We start from the raw sequence: 23,445 nt of genomic DNA on the forward strand, positions 1-23,445 counted from the left end.
CAAGCAATGTCACGACTCACGCTAATCATACCCACGCAGCGATGGGACATTTTTACACTCATTCACAGCATTTACTCATGGCTCTAATCAATAACAATGCACAAGATAAATGCAAGTTAACAACGTGTGCTTAAAAGCCTTTTATGGCATTGAACTGAGCTCGGTCCAAATCCCCCCTGCAGTACTAAGGAGCCCCCTTTCACCTGTCGCTGCTGTCCTGTCCTCCTCACCACCTCCTTCGTCCTCACTCTCTGATTTATCCTCCTCATCCTCCTCCTCTCGTTCCCCGTGCTGGTCATCGGGTGTCATCATGCCAGTGGCTGCCCCCTCCTCCTCCTCATCTGTGCCGCTGTTTACAGCACAGAGCCCCGCTGCTGCTGTGCTGTCGGCCTGTCGCTATCTGCCGAAATAACTTTGGCCTGTTTGGGTCTGGCTGACCGACTGGTTTGAAGAACGTTAAAGTTTAGTCTGTCGCTTTGACATTTTAGCAGCCGCTTGCTTGCGTATTGTTTTGTTGCCCGGGTAAACTCCATTGTAAACTCCCTGTGCAGTGTGCAGTGCAGCGTGCGACCGAGGCGGAAACAAACAACTAGTTGCGTGAACCTGTGTCATCACGTGATTGATGTTTGTCAAACCCCTATTTTGTTTTTCAGATTAAAACGCATACAAATATTAAAACAATTATCAAACAAGGGTCACACCAGAACAACATAAAACAGAGAGAACATAGATTAAAAAAACAGTTTATTTATAGATTTTTATTGACAGGGAAGGTCCCGGATCCTTGATTCAAAATCAAATAGGTGGCGGATCCAATGAAATAGGTGCCGGTCAGAAAAAGTGAGGTACCGGAACAAGATCGGCTTGATCCGGCACAAATTAAGCACTGAGTGATGCCCCTGAACATGTCACATTAAGTGCTCCCAAGACAAGCGATTCTGGCTCGCCATGAAGGGATTCTATCACAATGCAGGACATGTGTCCAGGACAGCATCATTGTGGCTACAAATATGAGAATGTGCACCATGGAAATGAAACAACCCTGGAACTGTAGATAATAACCACCATTATGAGCCTTTCTGGGCCTTGGAGGGAAAACATCACCTTTTTTTTTTTTAAACGTTCTATTACGCACATGTTCCATCAATTCACCCTTGTCAAGTCCCACCCCATGTCGCTCTGTTACTAGGTGGGACAAAAAAGCCAGGGAAGATTGTTTTAATAATGAAGATTTTTCATTGCCTCATTATTGCTATTTAAAGTACCAAAATAAAAACATCTACGCAATCTATACTATAATTTGCGAATGTCTGAGTGAGTGAGTGAGTGAGTGAGTGAGTGAGTGAGTGTCTGTCTGTCTGTCTGTCTGTCTGTCTGTCTGTCACAGCGTTTCTCCTCGGTGGCTGGAGCAATTGATCTAAATCGCATCACCATCAGCATATGAACACACCTGACATAACTGTGAAGCCCGTTTGTCACTTTCACAAATTGTATGCTGTATATTCGCATTTTTATGGTGTATCTATATCTATTTAGCCTACAGTACCTTTTGTGACCACACATGTTAAGGGAGGGGCGCTGTTGTTCAGGCCATGCACAATCACACACAAACCCACACACACACACACACACACACACACACGGGGGGGGGGGGGGGGGGGGGGGGGGGGGGGTGTGTGTGCAGGCGGGCGGGCGGGGGGGGGGGGGGGGGGGGGCATGGGTTCTGGCCCTGTTACAGATGTTGTCCAAAAATCATGCAGATCGGTACACAGTTCTCTGTAGCCGTTAAATGGAACGGGTATTTCTTACATTGATGCTCCTACATATTAGCATGCAAGCACCAGTTAAAGTTACTTTCCATCCCTCATATACTGTGTGCACAGTGCACATCCCATAACCCACACACTGCACATCATTTCGGAGCTCATATCTTTGAACGGGTAAGGGCTAGTATTAATAAATAAGGAACAAAGAAGTACAGTCGTTACATTGCAAAACAGGGGTTTTCCCCCGAAAATACATGTTTTAATAAGTTCCTCTGAAACAGGCAGAGGGCAGAGAGAGAGAGAGAGAGAGAGAGAGAGAGAGAGAGAGAGAGAGAGAGAGAGCAGTGCATCTTGGGTGACTCGCACTGATCAGGAAATTGAGGAACTATAGCCTCGCTCTCAACATAAAATGTATTTTAATTGTAATTCTGCCCATTTAAAAATATGTACCCAATCGAATATCTTAGTTACATCGATATCGTTCATGTGAACTAGTTTGTTGAAGCTTATTCATTATACTTATCGGAATCGCTATGACAGCGCAGGGCCTTTCTGCGCTGTGGCCGTGATCCGCATCACCGCACCGCGGTGAAAGAACGAAAGGACTTTGTCCCACTGCATAACTCCGCCCCCGGTAGCAAAAGTAATGATGTTTCTGGCTGGCCAGTCAGGGACCAATCAGAAGGCTGACAAAGGGTGAATTGGTGACAGCTTGCATAAGCAGCTATGGGAAACATGCCTTTGTGCTACTTCAGTAAAAAGTGGTTAAGCGTGTCTGTGGGTTTTATAAATATTAATTCAATTAAAAATATTAGCAAGCGCTTGTGCCTAAATAATAACTACATTGGGTCCATTCGGCCACAGGTCCTTCTTTTAACATTTCCTGAGAAGAATGAAAGAGTCACTGTCAAGAAGACCCAATCGGGAAGACAAACTTTGCACACACATTCCTTGGATGGCAAATCACAACCTTCAGCCCTGATTTCGCACATGGGCCTCTTCTAGCGCCACCATCAGGCTGATTTTTGCAGAACAAATTTTTTGGACACTGCTCCTACATATTTTGGCCTAAAGTCACGCAAGGCGGTACACAGTATCTCTAAAGTCATGTCATCGACATGGATCTGTCCCATTTCCCATATTCCCTCCTGATTGGCTACCATTGCCTTCTAAAGTTTTTGTATGCGACGTGACGGTCGCTTATCTCCCGATTAGGGAGTCTTACTGGTACTTTGTCTTAGATTAGAATTGCACACCAAAGCACATCTACGAGCTCGGGCTTAGAGTGTAACACCGCACTTTTTTCAACAAAAAGAGGGTCAGCGGTGTGTCTTGAAAATGTCTCCAAAATGACAAAGTAGTGTGGGGTATAGGTGCAAAGAAAATAAATGGTGCTCTATGTATGTTTGTGCTTGTGTTTGTGTAGGCGCTGGTGCGACTCCCCCCTCAGATCTCCCAGAGTGAAGAGGTGCTTCGCTTCTTTGAGACCAAAGCAGAGGACGTCAACCCCCCAGTGGAGTAAGTGGCACACTACACATTATCCTCTAATACACACACGCATTCTGTATCGTCACTGTCAGGCAGAAAACCTTGAATCTCCAAGTTTCAAAATTGGACAAAAAAAAAAAAAAACCCTGCTTCATCACACAAAAACTAGTGAAAATAGCTAGCTATATCTAAACGCACACAACGCTATTTTCACTACCTTGAATACATTTTTTAAATGATGAATACAATACGAACGGTTTTGGACATACAAGGTTTCCACCAGACAACAACGATAGCCTATACGGTCTATTGTATCAACTGTATTGATACTGTTTGTGACACATGCACGACACACACACACACACACACACACACACACACACACGCACACACGCACACACGCACACACACACACACACACACACACACACACACACACACGCACACATACACACACGGGTGTCGCGCCAAATTCTGGGCCCTGGGTACAAGGATTCACTGCGGGCCCCCCATGAATGTTCTACATGGGGGGGGGGGGGGGGGTTAACCCATTTAGACTGGGAACACATTATTACGCATTATTTTGTGTTTTAACAATTGAAAAATAGCAGACATACAAGCTCACAGTGCGGCACAGAGTGCTGTGCTGCGAGCTTGTAGATCTGCTATTTTTGAAAAATCTTGAATCTTGAGTACCGGTATTTCAAATCCATCTAAGGTTTTTTGAAAAACCTATGTTTCCCATCTCACAATATTTAGTTCCAGGGACCCCCCAGAAGCAAAATTTGAGTTACAAATGTTCGCTTAATAAATACATATATTTAAAGATTTGCACACATTTTCGAGACTAGCAGATCTACAAGCTCACAGCGCGGCACTCCGCGCTGCGAGCTTGTATATCTGCTATTTTTCAATAGCCAAAGTATAAAATATTTAAGGCCCCTCCACCTTGGGCCCTAGTAACTCAGTCCCACTTCCCCCCGCCCCATTGTGACGCCCCTGCACACACACACACCGACATGCGTGACATGTAAGCGAGCACACGCATGTAACCAACGGGGATAACAAAAACATACACAATGGTGAGCATGATGAATGGAGTGTGTACACAGCGTGTGTGTATACGTATGAAAGATTGATCACCGCTACTCACAACGCAGTGTGTTCACAGCTTATTCCTGTAGCGATGCTGTCACCTCTATAAGAGAGCATTTTGTGTCTCACGCTGAGCGTATACAATATTAGTTCCTAGTCTTTTTTTCTTTTTTTTTCTGGATCAGGTCCCGCTCTTAAATCTCGTAAACCAGGGGTCTTCCGCGTTTTCAGGCCGAGGATCCCTTAGCTGAGAGAGAAATGAAGCAGGGACCCCCACAACCTTTCCATAGATTCTATTATAGTTTCATCGTTTGACAGCACAGTCATCAGTGTATTTTGGATTCATGTCAGTTTGTGTTTTCAGATATTTAACCACTTGAACCGTCAATACTTAATAAACCTGACCTTTCACTCTGTACTAGTCTGCTCTTTTTCCCCTCTGCACCAAACCTCTTTGCCGAAAATTGCCGATCTACAAGTTCTCGGAATATGGACACTAGGGTTCAAGGGGTTAATACTGTAAAAAATCAAACCTCGGTTCGAAGTGAAGCGGTGAATCTTAGTATAGAATTGTCTGGAGAGCCGGTATGACAGCCGGTATAATAGGTTTTAAAAGAATATATAAAAAATCCTGCTTGCTGGTCTCTTAGTTGTTTGTCAACTGCATCCCTCTATAATTATTTCAGTTTCCTAGGTCTGTTATCTGGCCCTGTTATCTTTGTGGCCTACTACATTTTTCAACTCGGCCTACTATATTTAAAACCTGAAGGCCAAATTATCATGTGAAGCTTGACCAATCCTCAAAGTATCCATTCATCTGACCGGGAGGGACACCGCATACATATTCTGGACGTACAGGACAGATAAAGCCTATTCATTCTGAACTGAAATGACCATATATGGACATGGGACACACATTTTGTTTTTTGAAAAAGCCTATTCATTCTGGACTGATATTTTGCACGTACGGGACAGGAAAAACCTGTTCATTCTGGCCTGGAGTGACCATATATGGACATGAGGTGACATACATTGTGTTTTTGAAAAACTCTGTTCATTCTGGACTGAGATCACCATATATGGTAATTAAACGGACATTCTGTTTTTGAAAAAGCCTGTTCATTCTGGACTAAAATCACCATATATGGGCGTGATACACACAAAGCCACTCATAGGAAGCAGTTTTCACCGCTTCAAAAATTAGAAAAAAAAGCTTTCTATCACACAAAGATTTGGAGGACCCCCTGTAGTAACTCTGAGGACCCCCTATGGGTCCCGGACCCCTTGTTGACCCCTGATGTAAACGTTCGCGGACCCACCCATCTGAGCGCGTTAAGCGCTCGGGTGAGTATTGGGCTGTGTTTTCAGACCATGTTCACTGGATTCTTTGGCTTGGATCACTGGAACCGCCATAGAATAGTTCAGTTTCATTTGGTATCGCTACTATGAAAAGTATTTTTTTCTAGATTCAAATAATATAACTGGATAGAGTGTTGTTGCGTATTTGTAGTATATACTGTATTGTGATGTCACGAGAAGCTTGTAAACTTGTAAACTTTTTGAGTGATGTTATCTGATACAATCCAATGTCCAATCAGAGGTCAGTGAAGCAATAAGCCACAAGAGGCATGTGGTTACCTGGTATTTTATAACGGCTGAGAGGCGTGGTGAGACACAAGGCGAAGCCGAGTGTCTCCAACCCTCTCAGCCGTGAAAAGAAATAACGCACCTGGGTTTGATATGAACTGATTCTGAAGGTGTGGGTTATGGTCTCATATACCACAGCAATTAAAAGGAAACCAGCCAATCAGAATCATGGAATGGAATTGGAGCCGTTTTAGATTTTTTTTTTTTAACAACAATATGGATAACATCACTCAAAAGGTTGACAGAACACAGGTTCACTTTGCTGGCAAAAAAAGTTATTTATACATTTATATTATCATAAATATCTTTAGTGTATTGCCAAGGGTTTGGGGCCCACTTGCAATATCCAAGCAGCCCAACCAGTCGCCCCCCAAACCCACGGTTTAGTTGAGAACCACTGACAGCAGCGGCTCCAGAGAATTGTAACTGGGGGGGCTGACTTTTTTTTAGAGCAGGGGCTAATGAATTTTGTCAACAAACAATAATGAGTAATACTAATTTACGACAAACGAGAATCTCTCGCTTAGGGTATGGATAACTGAACAGACCAGATCATTGGCAGTTTACAGCTCCAAATCTGAGGACTGTGGGTGATCGAATAGGGTTTTTGAGATGCTTTCCAGCATAATAAAGTATGCTTTCATACTATGGTATACATAGAAGTCAGTCAATTGTCTTGAAATATTTGAATATATTTTATGTATTTATTCCTTAAATATTTTCATCACAATTGGGTTTGTGGGGAGGGGGGGGCTTAGGGGGGGCTAAAGCCCCCTCTAGCCCCCCCCCCCCCCCCCCCCCCCCCCCCCCCCCACCCAGATCCGTCCCTGACCACTGACCGTAGAATAGTTTGCACAACTGCTTGCCTGGCCACTTAGCTCATCACGACTCAGTCCCTAGCTGGCTCGCTTTTCAACTGCTGTGTTCCCAGACCGGGGGGGGAAGGGGAGGGGACACTCGATGGGCCCAGCCAGAGGAGGACAGACATCGGGGAATGGATGTGAGGGAGGGAGGAGGAGGAGGAGGAGGGAGGAGTACAACGACTCGTTTCATTTCCAGGAGAAAGAGAAGATAGACCCTCTGGGTGCTTTTTTAATTAGGAGGCACACGCTCGCCTCTCGCGAACGCCAAATGCCACAGACACACTACCAGTCACCCATTCCGCTTGTCATGCATTGCTTGGTATACCGCCGCCGAGCTCCTCTCTCCTCTCCTCTTTTCTCCTCTTCACCGCTCCTCAGGGGTGTCGCACCAAATTCTGGGCCTGGGTACAACTTAAGGATTCACTGCGGGCCCCCCATGAATGTTCTTCATAGGGGGAGGGGGTTTAACCCATTTAGACTGCATGGGAACGCATTATTTTGTGCTTTAACTATTGAAAAATAGCAGATATACAAGCTCACAGCGCGGCACCGAGTGCCGCGCTGCGAGCTTGTAGATCTGCTATATTTGAAAAATTGCGAAAAGTCTTTGAATATGTCAAATTCTCCTAAGGTTTTTTGAAAAACCTATGTCAGTGGTGGTCAAACTTTTGCATGTGAAGGACCCCCAAAATGACATGTATTAGGCCACGGACCCCCATCTCAAAATATTTAGTTCCAGGGATCCTCCAGAAGCAAAATTATTTACATTATGTTAAAAAATACATATATTCAAAGATTTGCACACATTTTCACGACTTTTTCAATAGCTCAAGTATAAAACAATGAAGGTTCCCTCCACCTTGGGCCCTAGTAACTCAGTCCCGCCTCTCCCCCCCATTGTGACGCCCCTGCCCTACCCTCTCTACTCCTCTTTCCTTCTCTCCGTCCCTCCTCTTTTCTCCTCCTCGCCTCTCCTCCCCTCACCCCTCCACTCCCCCTCCTCTCCTCTCTTCAATGGACTGTTGTTTAGAGAGCTGTCCTTGTCTCCCGCTCTGGTGTAAGGCAAGGATAAGGAGCAGCCAAGGAGTAGCGAAAAAAAAATAGAAAAAATAAGGAAAGGCTTGAAGGATTTACTGAGCCGTGTGTCCGTGTGTGTAATGTAGTGTTCGTCCTTGCCTCCTCTCTCTCTCTCTCTCTCTCTCTCTCTCTCACTCCTTCCAGACCTCATAAATTCAAGTGTGCTTTAATTGACACTGCTCAGGGTCGAGCCTAATTTATGCTCTGTCTCTCAGCGGTGCCAGGTGGCAAAAAAAACACCCGATCTACAAGCTCCTAGATTAGTGGTTCTCAAAGTGGGGTCCGGGGACCCCCGAGGGGTCCTAGAGGGCGTTCCAGGGGGTCCCCAGCCAAATCGTTTTTATCCCTTTATCCATGGGATATTAAAAAATAGCAGATGTACATACACATACATCTGCTATTTTTTTATTATATATATTTTTTATCTCAGGATTTTTGTAAGCCATTTTCTTCACCCGGTGTCAATTATCTAATGTAATCCTGATGCCCTCTCCAGACCATGAATGCAGTTTTTACTATAGCGAAAGAAATTAAAACGCACCCTTTCCATGCCATACCTGAAGGCAGCATTCAAGAGGATTGCCTAAAGTAAATCAAAGAACTTCCATCAGAACAACAGGACAACAGTTTTTCAAGAAAAAGTTGACTATAGCTCCTTTAACTATACAGGAAAAAACACACCAAAATAAATATGCTTTAAGTAGCATGTGAACGGTCAAACTAGGGTTTTTTCATGTTTCTGAAGCTATTGAAAGCATTTGTTTTGCATGAAAAACATTCCTTGGGCTAAAAACGGACCTCCAAAACTATGGTTTAGATCACTTTCACAGTTTTGTGGGAGCCGTGCAAAACAAATGATTGCAATGGATTCAGAATCATGAAAAACCCCTAGTTTGACCCCTCACATGCTACTTAAAAGCATATTTATTTTGGTGTGTTTTATCCTGTAAAACACACCAGCAGCTGTCACGGATTCTCCTAGGGAAACTGAATTTCAGTCTGTGTGAGATGTGTTACTAGACACCTTTATTAATACATTGGTGAAATTTATTTTGGTAAGGAATTCATTCCAGGACTTTTTAAGATATCCCCTGACTAAATGCAGCATCTTATGTTGAAAGAATTGCCCTCTCTGTGTAGAAATCCATGCTGTACGCCACATCTCCAGCAGTCACTTGATTATGCTTATAGTTTAGCAACGTGTCGCTGCGCGACGCGTTGTGAGCTTGGAGGTCGGCTATTTTCAATATTTTCACCAAAGGCCCTTTTTAGAAATGTCAGCCCCTGCCTCCCTAACATTCTCTGCACGTCCCTGTACGGTAGGCTTTATAGCATTACTGTCCGGCAGAAACCTTGTATCTTCATATTTCAACCTTCATTATCATGTCCCACTTCACCACACAACGGGTGTCGCGCAAAAGTAGTGAAAATAGCAGCGCTACCAGCTGACGACGTGCCATATCGTGTTACGTGTTGTCAGCTTGTATATCTGCCATTTTCACTTTTTTAACGCTACGCCTGCACATTCACGCACACATGCACTTATGGCACTCACACGTACGCACACAATCAAGATGTTCTAGCTGAACAAGCTACAGCATGCTTCTCTCCATGGAGCGGAACCGTCGGTATGTGATGAAGTAGGCTTCAGCTTTTCAAACACTTGTCCTTCACCATGGCACTAATGCACTCATTCATACTCACACGCACACGCGGAAGTCACATTATGCACACGCACACACCAGTTGGTATGTCTATACTTGTGGCAACCTTAAAGTAGAACTGTCACCTAAAGGGGTACTGTCACTTTAAAAATAAATCTTAAAATATTAGTTACTATGTTTATGATGTCATTGTGGGCATGCACAATTATAAGCCAATCAAATGAATTGACTGTACTTAGGCTACTCATTGTACTGGTCAGCTGTTGTTGGGGGGCGAGGGGCAGATTACACTGTGACATGAGCTTCAGACTGTTTCAGACCGTTTTCAGAGAGACCACGTGACCTACTGTATCATACTATTATAATTTTGGGGGCGTGTCAGCGGGCCTTTAAATGTAACCACAGACCAAGCGTGTTTCTTGTGTGAGGAACCGTAAAATGGTTCTCACAAAATGTCTAATTTGCTAATTCTGCTATCCACAAGTTGCCAACATCCCATCGTGCATTGCGCAGAAATTGGACGGAGCTTCCGGCGCCGCAGTCGAGTGTGATCTACAATCTCACAACGGCTGCATCTGCGTGAGCTTGTATGTCTGCTGTTAACCGGAAGTGTGGTGCAGTGTGGTGCAAAACATTCTCCAGTAAATTCCCGCGGAAAGAGGTGGATACTTGTGGGTACATTTAGCCCTCACAACGCGCACACACGCACGCACGCACGCGCACGCACGCACGCACGCGCGCACACACACACACACACACACACACGCACACACAAAGATGCACAAAGATGCACAAACATGAACTATATCGTCGTTGTCGGGTGGAAACCTCGTATCCAATTTTCAAATGTGTACGTTCTTTCGCAAAGTAAAGCCCTGCTTCATCATACAAGGCCGTCGCACAAAAGTAGTGAAAACAGCAGATCTACAAGCACACAACACCGCAAGGCGTTGTGTGCTTGTAGATCGGCTGTTTTCACTAGTTTAAGTCATTTTTTAAAATGATGAATGCAAAAAGAATGGTTTTGGACATACGGTTTCCACCCGACAATGACGATATCCTTCAGAAAACACACAAACGCATGCATGCACGCACACATGCACAAACACACGCACACACGCACGCACGCACACACACACACACACACACCACACACACGCAGACAAAGGCACGTTCCCTCCCGATCACACGGTAGCGAATCAATGGGCAATCTCAGAGGGGAACGCGGCTCCCCGATGATTGGTTTTCATTTAGCAGATGCACGATCAGCAGGAAACGCACAACTAGGCAGTGCTGACACAAAGATGTGTCTGCATGCATCATGACGTCTCATCATCAACCTCTAACTGAGCTAACTGAGTTAACTGAACGTTTGTGTTGTCACGAGTAGAACATTTTAGGTGGCCATTTATTGTCACTCAAATAATTGCGATTAACGATTTAATTGTGTTTTGGTCGTTTCTGTTTGGCTTGTGGGATTTGAAGTTGCACACGGCAGATATGACACATAACTAGGGGTGCAAGGATACATTTTAATAGCGATTCGATACATATCACGATACATGGTTGACGATACGATACATGGACGATATTGGTTCATTCATGGCGATACAATACGATTCGATTCAATGATTTAAAATCTATGTAGTAACTATTTAGCGAAGACATTAAATCTGTGTGAAACGTGTGGGTAATGAAGGTTTTTAAGGGAAACATGTATTATTATGGATATAAATAATTAAACACAGTGATTATCTGGAAAATGGTCGCATGGTCGAAAATGTGTGCGTTAGAGCTGGGATACCCGACTGAAAACATGCGGGCTCGGGCCGGACGCATTTTCATAATTGTCGTACGTCGATTCAGGTTGTACATACAATATCATGCACTCTCTCTGATGATGCACGCAGCGCACAACTCCCCTGTGTGTGCTGCTAATGCTGCAGGCATAACTCTAAGCATGGAGCACGTCCCAAGCGCTGAGGTGTACGTGTTGTTGTGCGCTGCTTGTTGGTGACGTGTTCCCCTCTACTGTACGTCCCTCAAATAGGACGTTTATTTTGCGACGGTTGTGTGCAGTGGACTGTGCAAGCCTTGTACGTCCAACACACACACACACACACACACACACACACACACACACACACACACACACACACACACACACACACACACACACACACACACACACACACACACACACACACACACTACCAAGTAAACACTTTCACAAGCCACAGTGTGGCTTAATATTCATAATAAGCAAGCTGCATGCACTGCGCATTAGAACGTTTGCTAGTCAGTCAGTGTAAATCAGTGACTTCCTCAAAGAAAAAGATAGGAGGGGAAAAAGCGGTGGGAAATATAAGGGTCGGACACATTTTAATTGTATTGACTTTACTGTACTTGTACTGTTCTCCATTTTTGTCTAACGCGAGGCTCACAACGCCTCGCGTTGAACATGTAGATGTGCTATTTTCACGATTTCAGCCTCTAATACTTGTCAATTTGGCAATATTTATCAAATGTTTAATTTGTCATTTTAGAGGAATTAAAAAGTCCTTAAATCGTCACTTTAGAAATGTGCTGATACCGTCTATACAATTAAACTTTATTTTGGTTTGTTTACTGTTGAGTGAGAAAACAATGTTGCACATTAAGTTAATCATCTGGGGACCCCCTGAAAATAAGGGGTCCCGACCCACATGTTGAGAACCAGTGCTCTAGCTGAGCTAACTCAGCGTTAGTGTTGCATCACTTTCCCAGAGCAGGTTGCTCATCGTTCTCCCTCAAACCGTCGTTGTCGGGTGAAAACCTTGTATGTCCAAAACCGTTCGTTTTGCATTTATCATTTTAGAAATGATTTAAACTAGTGGAAACAGCCGATCTGCAAGCACACAACGCCTCGCACCGCGAGGCGTTGTGTGCTTGCAGATCTGCTGTTTTCACTACTTTTGTGCAACGGCCTTGTATGATGAAGCAGGGTTTTACTTTGCGAAAGAACATACACATTTGAAACTTGGAGATACGAGGTTTCCACCCGACAATGACGATATCCTCCCTGTTGGAACATGAACAACCTTCTCTCTCTGTACTCATCTGAATGTTTCATGTACTTTCATACATTATTGCTCTATTGTATCGTCTCTGTCGTCGGGCGGAAACCTCATCATGTCCAAGACTGTTACTTTCTTTATTTAGGATCACAGAACGTTCTAGCGCTGGCAGGATAACAGGGTCGACGGCGTGATACGTTTCTCCTGTCTGGTGGTGAAGTGCGTTGATAGAGTGGCGTTCTCTAGCCGGAGACATTGACGGAGGCTGTGTGCGTGTGTGTAATGAGCTGAGCTGTGTGTGTGTGTGTGTGTGTGTGTGTGTGTGTGTGTGTGTGTGTGTGTGTGTGTGCGTGTGTGTGTGCAGCTGTGAATTGGTGTATTATTGTATGTACATGATTTATGTGTGCATGCCAGGAGTGTGACAAAGAGAAATGTTCACACCTGTGTGTGTGTGTGTGTGTGTGTGTGTGTGTGTGTGTGTGTGTGTGCGCGCGCGTCTGTGCGTGCGTGCGCGTGCGTGCCTTTTTTAAAGGATAGTTCAACCCCAAAATGACTTTTTTTTTGTATTGATTGTCATGCCACGGAGACTTGAGTTCAATAAAAAAAATGTATTTGTTGCACTCTTAAGACAAAAATTGATTAGGCCTATAGTACATTTACCCCTATTGATTCTGAATGGGGACCCAAATGCATGGGCCTGGATGGGAACCCAAATGCATTTGGGTCCCCATCCAGGGCCTTGTATTTGGGTCCCCATCCAGGCCCCTGCATTTTTGGGTCCCCATCCGGAATCATGGGGGTAAATTTACTATAATCCATTTTTTTTTCTTGGGAACGTGACAAATACAAAAAAGGATTATTGAGCTCAAGTCTCCATGGCATGACTAATCAATAGAATTTGTTTTGGGGGTGAACTACTCCTTTAAAGGACCAGGTCACCTCTGGGACAACCAGATCTTATTTTATTGTTGTGTGGGACACGATCAACACAATCCTGAATTATTGTTTGTGTTCAATCTGTGTTTTTAGATATTTTAGTATTTCAGCATGCTACTGTACAACTGGTCATGATGCATTTTCCATCATATGACCAGTTGTAGCATGCTGAAATCGGCTGAAATACTAAAATATCTAAAAACACAGATTGAACAAAAAAAATAACTCAGGATTGTGTTGATCGTGCGTGCGTGCGTGCGTGCGAGTCTATTCAATAGAACTAATCAGCGTGTCATTGTGTGCAACAATTGTGTTAATCACGCACATAACGAGGCTGAAACTGAATACAACATGGTGTTCATCGATGAATGCATCTTTAAACACCTCAATTCCATGTAATCTACAGTGTATTGTACGTCGGAGGATGCAAACAAAAGCATTTAAAAGGTGTGTGTGTGTGTGTGCGAGTGCTAGTCTAAGCGGGAGTGTTTCTTTGTGTTCTCTCTCCTACTTGTTTCCTTATGTCCCTTGCTCTATCTGTCTGACTACGTCGTCGTTGTCGGGTGGAAACCTTGCACCGTTCGTTTTTTATCATTTAAAAAAATTAACTAAACTAGTGAAAACAGCCGATCTACAAGCACACAACGCCTCGCACCGCGGTATAGGCGATGCAGTCTCATTAGGACCCGGAGGGGGAGTAATATCTGATTTCTTTGGTGGGCCCAGCCACATTAGTGGTGTTGCATTGGGGCGGGGGGTCGCTAGACTCGCAACACCAGTGCCCACCTGCAAGAGGGTTTGGTACCTGTAAACATAAAATCCAGAATGCAGCATACCGGAGTGTTGTGGAGCTGTGCTGGGCATTGAACATGGCATTGTCATGTTTTGGCTAAAATAAGTCTTTCACTGCGGATACAACCATTAGCAGAAAAAAACAGCTATTTTTCCATGACTTTGAAACATTAGTATTATTGCGACCGTCAGGTCGCAGTTACTATCAAAACATCCACCGGCTGTCAGTCTGTTAGTCTGTCTGTCATGCGTCATACGTCACACTTTTCATATCTCCACCACCGTTGCCCCGATCCATGCCAAACTTTGCACACGCACTCATTGGCTGCCAAACCAAACACATTTTTGGACACTGCTCCTACAGATTTTGCCCTGAAATCACGCAAAGCGGTACACAGTATCTCTACAGTGCATGTCATCAACATGGATCTGTCCCATTTCCCATATTCCCTTCTGATTGGCTACGATTGCCTTCTAAAGTTTGTGTGTGCGACCTGACGGTCGCTTATCTCCCGATTAGGGAGTCTTACTGGTACTGTAGGCCTACTCATACTGGGTTAGGGTACTTACAGTAACTGTTTATGGCATGGGTCTTCAACAGGGGGTCTGGGACCCCTAGGGGGTCCTCAGAGTTACTACAGGGGGTCCTCCAAATCTGTGTCATAGAAAAGAAAATCCTAATTTTTTACATTATATAATAAATCCATATATCCATATTCTGTGAACTTTAGCCAAAAATAGCAGATCTACAAGCTCACAACGCCTCGCGCTGCGAGGCGTTGTGAGCATGTAGATCAGCTATTTTCAGCAAAGAGGTTTGGTGTAGATGGGCTAAATATCTAAAAACACAAATTGACACGAATCCAAAATACACTGATGACTGTGCAGTCAAACGTTGAAAGATATATGGAATCTGGGGGTGCCTGCTTCATCTCTCTCTCAACTAAGGGGTCCTTGGCCTGAAAACGTTGAAGACCCCTGGTTTATGGTGGTCCTTACGGTGTCAACAACACCCTTACATAGTAAAACATTTCACTCCTGGGGGGGGCGTTGTGTATACTTGCGGGTCCATTTGGTTACAAGCGTGCACGGCCCTCAGAGAGCTCAGCAGTTTACAGTGTAATGGTGTGTGAAGCAGTGTGTGCTCTGTGGCTGTCCTCCTGCATCCGTCCACTGTAAGGAAGAGCCACTCAGGCGTGCGCTGCTGCTGCTGCACTCTGCTCACCATTAGGATCAATAGCACTCGCTGCCTGCACACAGCACACCATGTAACATTCATCTGGCAGCCTGACACGTGTGTGTGTGTGTGTGTGTGTGTGCGTGTGCGTGTGTGTGTGTGTGTGTGTGTGTGTGTGTGGGTGTGGGTGCGTGTGCGTGTGCGTGTGCGGAGTAGGGCATTCACCGAATATCACAGTCACTATTCGACGTTGTTCAACGAAGTTGAATATTCGCTTATTTTTGTACTACTCTCTTTTTAAAAAACAAATATGTCTTCAAGGTTTATACTGCTTGGCTAGGAAGTCATAAGAATGAGTTGTCAATGCCCCTAGTGGATGAATTGGTTGATGCTCTCTATACTGACATGCGTCATGTTTCATGTCATGATGGAGGAAGAGCCAGCTAATGCAACTGTCACTACTAGACCGAAAATTGCTCATTTTTAATGGATGACAATATATATATATATATATATATATATATATATATATATATATATATATATTTATTACCCGGCTCGTTTGGGAGCTTGATTCTGATTGGTCGAGCGCTGAAATCAGCGGTGAATTATGAGCGTATAATGACCGCTCCGCTCTATAATTCACCGCTGCCTAATCAACGGCTCAGAACAGCTGCTGCATTCAGGCTGCGCTGCGTGAATGTAGTGCCGTATCCAACATGTCTACCATGTAAACAAACACACAGCGACATTTACAACCAAACGTTGCTCTGAAGAATGTTTTAAAAAACATTGGAGGCGAGAAATAGACAACGCAGTAACAGAAATGGATTCTATTTGATCAGCACTTCCTTGTTTTCCAAGGCGAGCGTGTTGCGCTCGGGGGGACGCACTTTCAGCCGTCTGTAAACAAGGAAACACTTTGTTTTGATTTTAGTTTTGAGTCAAATTATTAATTTTATGTATTAGCCGGGTAATAAGTGCTATAAGGTCTTGCTGCTTGGTCATTACGGATTATATGGACACTTCGGGCTGATAATTCCCCTCGGCTCCGCCTCGGGGAATTATTACCCCGTCGTGTCCATATAAGCCGTAATGACCGCGCAGCAAGACCTTATCGCATACATATTTCCTGTCGAATATTCGAATACTTTGTCAGCCTGGTGGGGTCAATTGGAAAGGAGAGGAGGAAAATATATATATATACCAGACCGGTGCCCGTTGGGCAGAATAGTCAACATCGATATCCATTTGTGCAATACCCATTGTATCCTTCTGTCTGGCTGGCACTCTTTTATGCCCATATACTGTATGGAGTTCTGTGTCCACACTACACACTACAGTCACTCAAAAGTAGCAAAAGTAACGAGCTTGTAGATCTGCTTCTTTCGCTGTTTTCCCATTTGAATCCTGACAAGTAACACTTTTGGACATATGATGTTTCCAGCGGACAGAGATGAATTCTAGGTACGTGAGACGTATCTGGTAAACACCCCGACAACACAATACGACGCGACACAAACAATTTATTTTTCTTTCTGCTACTATAGCATGACACTTGCATCTGACGAAGTATACAATAGGGCATTCATTTCGACACTGTCGGGCAGAAACCTCGCATCTTCAAGTTTCAAATTTGTAATTTCTTTTTCGCAAAGCAAAGCCCTGCTTCATCATACAAGGCCATCGCACGAAAGTAGTGAAAACAGCTGATCTACAAGCACACAACACCTCGCACCGCTTGTAGATCGTCCGTTTTCACTAGTTTAAATCATTTTTCAAACGATAAATACAAAACAAGCGGTTTTGGAGGTTTCCACCCGACAACGACGATTTATGAAGATGAAATATAACAAGTTTTCTGCTCCGACAGTGGCGATAATATTTTAAAAAATGGATGTCGTGTGGGTTTTTCGGTCTTATCTCTGGGTTGAGTTAGGTACGGTTTGGTGTACTGTAGCTCCATGTATTTTCTGCCATCTCGATATTGTCGGCAAGATTGTTTGTGTCCGTGCTCAGACTTCTCTGTCCCTGATTTTCTTTTCCACACACACACACACACACACACACACACACACACACACACACACACACACACACACACACACACACACACACATACACTCGCACATGCGCGCTTACACAATTTACCAAAGGTATGACTCACTTGCACCCGCTAACCTTTCTCATTTTCTCTTTCTCTTTTTCTTATCTCTCTCTCTCTCTCTCTCTCTCTCTCTCTCTCTCTCTCTCTCTCTCTCTCTCTCTCTCTCTCTCTCTATCTCTCTCTCTCTCTCTCTCTCTCCCGCGCGCGCGCGCGTCTCTTGTGCTGGCCAGGGTGGGGTGAGTTTAGTTCTGTTACTGACTGGGCGCTGGTCAGCTACAGAGGGGTGGGGTGAGTGAGTGAGTGGTGGATGGTGGTCAGCAGGCACGTGCACACATAGACATCAAAGGGGGCTTGAGCCCCTGCCCTTTTACCTGTCTGTAAAAAGTGCCCTCTCCAGACCAAGAATGCAGCTTTTACTATGGTGAAAGAAATGCAAATGCCCCTCTTTCCATGCCATACCTGAAGGCAGCCTTCAAGAGAATTGCCTTGTCCAAACTCTCCTGAACTTGAATGCAGCATCTTATGTTGAAAGAATTGCCCTCTCTTTAGACATCCATGCCGTTACGCCACATCTCCAGTACTGACTTGATTATGCTTAGTTCAGTGTGGTATCAAGTGCTAAAAATAGCCGAACTCCAAGCTCACAAGGCGTTGCAGCGCGACGCCTTGTGAATATTTTCAATATTTTCACCAAAATGTGCTTTTAAAAATGTCAGCCCCTGCCTCTCTAATATTCTCTGCACGTCCCTGGTTCTGGTACTGACTGGGTGCTGGTCAGCTACAGAGGGGTGGGGTGAGTGAGTGAGTGGTGGGGTGAGTGGTGGGGTGAGTGGTGGGGTGGGGTGGGTCCATTCCAGTAATAGCATGGGGAGTGACAGGCGGTGTGCATGTGAATATGATGAAGAGGCCGCGAGGGAGCAGGGGAGGCTGTAAGCACTGCAACGCTGAAATGTGTCCATGTCATCACTTCCTGGAGGAGGGGGAGGGGGGGAGGATGGAGACGGGGGAGTGAAGGCTTGTCGTTTGCACTTGACATTCACACAGTCACGCGCACGCATGCATGCATGCGTTCACAGACACACGCACACACACACCCGGAGGCATCTTTGGGTCTCGGGGGGGATGGCAGCATGCAGGCACGTGCACAAACACAAACAGACATCAAAGGGGGCTTGAGCCCCCTGCCCTTTTATCTGTCTGTAAAAAAAGTGCCCTCTCCAGACCATGAATGCAGTTTTTACTATGGTGAAAGAAATGCAAATGCCCTCTTTCCATGTCATACCTGAAGGCAGCATTCAATAGAATTGCCTTGTCCAAACTCTCCTGAACTTGAATGCAGCATCTTATGTTGAAAGAGTTGCCCTCACTGTGTAGAAATCCACACCATTACGCCACATCTCCAGTATTGCCTTTTTTATGATTAGTTTAGTGTGGTATCAAGTACCGAAAATAGCCGACCTCGAAGCTCACAACGCTTGGAGGTCTGCTATTTTCGATATTTTCACCAAAAGGCCCTTTTAGAAATTTCAGCCCCTGCCTCTCTAACATTCTGCAAGGTCCTGCGTTCATTAGACACTCACCCTGGCGTGACTATTTTGGACATGTCCTTATAATAAACTAGGCGAGGATTTTCAAAATGAAAAAACATTGCCCCCAAAACAGCAAAATACCTAATTTGCACACTCATAATACAGTTATTTATTTCATTGTTTTGTGTTTGAAATGACTCCTCTGCCCCCCCCCCCCACACACACACATACACAAACACCCAAACAAACTAATACTCTCTGACTTCTGATTAGCTATGAACAATTCTTTTGTAAATTATCACCCTGCTTGATCAATACTACAGCGTCACACAAACGCATCAGAAGAAGCAGATCACCATCTCGAATCTACAAACTCAGTTGTGAGCTTGTAGATCTGCTATTTTTGACGTTAAGTTCTCAGAATATGGATGCTAGGATCACTCAAAGATTTGGAGGACCCCCTAGGGGTCCTGGACTCCCTGCTGAAGACTCCCGGGTGAAGACCCTTGCTAAAGTAGCAGATCTACAAGCTCGAAACGCGTCGCTTCGCACCACGATTCGAGATGGTGATCTGAGCTTGTAGATCGGCTATTTTTGGCAAAGAGCTTTGGTGTAGAGGGGAAAAAGAGCAGACTAAGTACAGAGTGAAAGGCTACGTTTATTAAGTATTGACGGTTCAAGTGGTTAAATATCTGAAAACACAAACTGACATGAATCCAACTTACACTGATGATTGTGCTGTCAAACAATGAAACTCTGTGGGGGTCCCTGTTTCATCTCTCTCTCAGTCTCAACTAAGGGGTCCTTGGCCTGAAAACGTTGAAGACTCCTGACCTAAACGTAACAGTTCTGGACATTTGAGGTGTCCACCCGACAGAGACGATCATAAGTCGCAACATATCGACATTTCGGTTAAAGGGAAGAAATACGGTTTGCAAATCAATTCCCGTTTTTCCAACACCGGATCGAAGTGGGACGTCTTATTTTCATACGTGATTGAATGGCAGCTCCCTAGAATGACTTCTTATAAAATTGCATTAACCCATTTAGGGTCTAGAATTATCGAATGCTTTAACCAGTGAAAAATTGCAGATATACAAGCTCACAGCGCGGCACCGAGTGCCGCGCTGCGAGCTTGTATATCTGCTATTTTGAAAAAGTCGTGAAAATGTGTGCACATCTTTGAATATATGTATTTTCAAAGCGAACGTTTGTAACTAAAATTTGGCTTCTGGGGGGTCCCTGGAACTAAATATTTTGAGATGGGGGTCCGTGGCCAAATACATATCATTGTGGGGGTCCTTCACATGAAAAGGTTTGAGCACCACTGACATAGTAGTCTCTCAAGAGCAGACTAACTGAGATCCAGTTAAGTGAAAAGGACCTTTTCTTTGACGATGGCTGGCCAGATTGCTGACATAGAAACATAGGTTTTTCAAAAAATCTTAGAAGGATTCAAAAGACACAATAGAATTGGGGCAAAATTCAAATTTTCACGATTTAAAAAAAATAGCAGATCTACAAGCTCGCAGCGCGGCACTCGGTGCCGCGCTGTGAGCTTGTATATCTGCTATTTTTCAATAGTTAAAGCATAAAATAATGATACACACTAATGTGTACCCGTTCTGAATGGATTAAATGAGTCATGCAAGCAAGCGCCTCATGTATCTCCTTCTGTAGGCGGCGAGATTGAATTCCCCCGAGAGTGATTTGATTGCGAAAGCAGCCATGTGTCTCGCCACACGACACGGAAATCAATCAATCCCCGCCGATCAAATCTGGAAAAGGGCAGGCGAGACCCTTCAAGCGGGTGCTACTGTTGTCTCTAGTCTGTGTGAGGGAAACAGTGACCCCTCTCGGTGGAGCCCGGTACTGCAAGCAATGTGAGTATAGGGTTAAATTATTAAGTTAGTGATATTTCACTTTCAACAAAACATTTGGTCATTTTATCATCTAATCAGGCTTTTATGAACACCCTGAACAGATTTGAATTTGCCTGATTCAATATTTAGATATTTGATGTAAATGCCATCAGTCCTCCTCCTCCAGAAGGAGGGCCCCAATACCCATTGTAACTTCAAACTCCATTTTAATCATGATAGATTTGTTAAAAACGCCCGTTATTTATTTATTATTTATTTTGACTGGTGAATGTTACTTCATATTACTTCCATTCCAATTCATAAATTGCTAAACATTTTTCAATTAAAAAATAGCAGGTCTACAAGCTCAACAGTTTCGAGCCTGTAGATCGGCTATGGTGGTCCCCAGTTAAAATATGATTATTTTGGGGGTTGCGGCCTGAAAAGGTTTAGAACCGCTGCTGTAGAGTATAATCAAGTATGGCATAAAAAAACACAAAAAGTTAAAAAGGAATGATCATAATGCCATTTTTAGAACACTACTTATATATACTATTTCACTTTTTCAATCGCACCCACTTGTGTCAGGCAGGGCCCTTACACAGTTCATTATCCTGCTCCGTTGAAAACTCTCCACAAGGTGGCGTACTCCACAACACAAACTAATCTAAAAGCGGAGACTCTAAAAGCCAGCATCCATCCATCCCCTGACCCGCTGTCTGGTTGGGGGCAACATAACAACCTCCCAGGGTCTCTTCTCTTCCTCCTCTAGGAAATGTTTCCGTTGTCTAGTGAGTGACTCCAGTTTTTTCTCTTTCCCCCTTCTCTCCCCTTATTATTTATGTCCGTGTTGACCCACCTACACTTCCTGTGTGAGAAGGAGAAACCTTTTTCCATTGGACAGCGTTTCTCGCCTTTCCACCCCGTACAGTCTCCTGGGGAGCCAAATTCTGGGCCTATTGAAAAATAGCAGATTTACAAGCTCACAGCGCGGCACCGAGTGCCGCGCTGTGAGCTTGTAGATCTGCTATTTTTGACAAATCGTGAACATGTCTTTGAATATTTCAAATCCTTCTAAGGTTTTTTGAAAAACCTGTGTTTCTATGTCAGTGGTGCTCAAACCTTTTCATGTGATGGATCCCCAAAATGATATGTATTTGGCCCACGGGACCCCCATCTCAAAATATTTAGTTCCAGGGACCCCCCCCTCCCGCCCCCCCCCCCCCCCCCCCCCCCAGAAGATTTGTACACATTTTCACGACTTTTCAAAAATAGCAGATCTGCCGCGCTGTGAGCTTTTATATCTGCTATAATTTTTCAATAGCTAAAGTATAAAATAATTAAGGCCCCTCCTCCACCTTGGGCCCTAGTAACTCAGTCCCCCCCCCCCCCCCCCCCCCCCCACCCTAACTTACAGCCAGTGGTGGAAAGTAGCTGTACATGTGGTATTGAGGTATTGTTTTGCTTTCTTCAGTATTTAAATTGGTCAGTACGTTAACTATTACTCCACTACATCTCAGAGGAGAATAATTGTACTTTTGCTCCACTACAATTATATGAAAACTTCAGTTACTAGTTACTTTGTAGATATTGATTATTATTGATGGAATTTTGGATCATATTCCATATGGATAAACAGTTTTCCCCAATCATAATAAAATACTCCACACACAAGAAATGATGAATGTCCACACCAGGGAATATGCGTTTTTTTGGTGAAGTTTAGTCAGAGTTCAAATTGTAGGTACTGTATAAGTACAGTAGAGAGCATTGCCACCCATAGTATCTCTGAGTGACAAAGCATAATGATTCACAGATATATGGAGTTTACAGAATACATTAGTCACATTCTGATTGGACAATTAAACATAACATGGATGGGATGTTGTTGTGACTGAGTCTCATGGACTCAGAAGCCAAGGATGTAGAATGTTTTGGCGTTTTTATTATCCCGTGTCCTGGACACTTTGACATTTCTGGTCAATCTTTCTGTCCCTGGAGTGGGGCAGATTCTCGTCTCGTGCATTAGTTATCAGATCAAAACATCATGGCATTGACTTTTAACACTGAGAATGATATCTATACCATGTTAAACAACAATAACATATTTTACTATCAATTCCTCCTGAGATAGCATTTGAAGTGTTAAATGTCAAGGCAGCATAAACAACAAGGGAAGAAAACATGGTTAAACTTTTTTTTAAGGTATTTGAAACAGAACATAATAATTGAACAATTTAAGTCAAAACATTTCGATAGTTTTTGAAGAGTAGAGTCAAAAGAACTGTATATTTCCAAAGGTATTTAAATCAGAATATCATAATTGAACTTTGTTTTTTTTAAAGTAGAGGTAAAAGATTTTATTGTCTTAATTATTAATTATTAT

General features: G+C 44.0%; 1 protein-coding gene across 1 annotated transcript in view; it reads left to right on the forward strand.

The window, feature by feature from the left end:
* The window catches only part of sh3pxd2aa (SH3 and PX domains 2Aa), a gene marked incomplete at both ends in the record, with an annotated part of 311,051 nt that overhangs the window by 97,539 nt on the left and 190,067 nt on the right, over positions 1 to 23,445 (forward strand). The window contains one exon of the mRNA XM_080721366.1: positions 3,193 to 3,284. Coding sequence (XP_080577492.1) covers positions 3,193 to 3,284 — 92 coding nt within the window. The remainder of the gene's footprint in view (positions 1 to 3,192; positions 3,285 to 23,445) is intronic.

This window comes from Nannobrachium achirus (genome assembly GCF_963921795.1).
Source record: "Nannobrachium achirus genome assembly, chromosome: 3".
NCBI lineage: Eukaryota > Metazoa > Chordata > Actinopteri > Myctophiformes > Myctophidae > Nannobrachium > Nannobrachium achirus.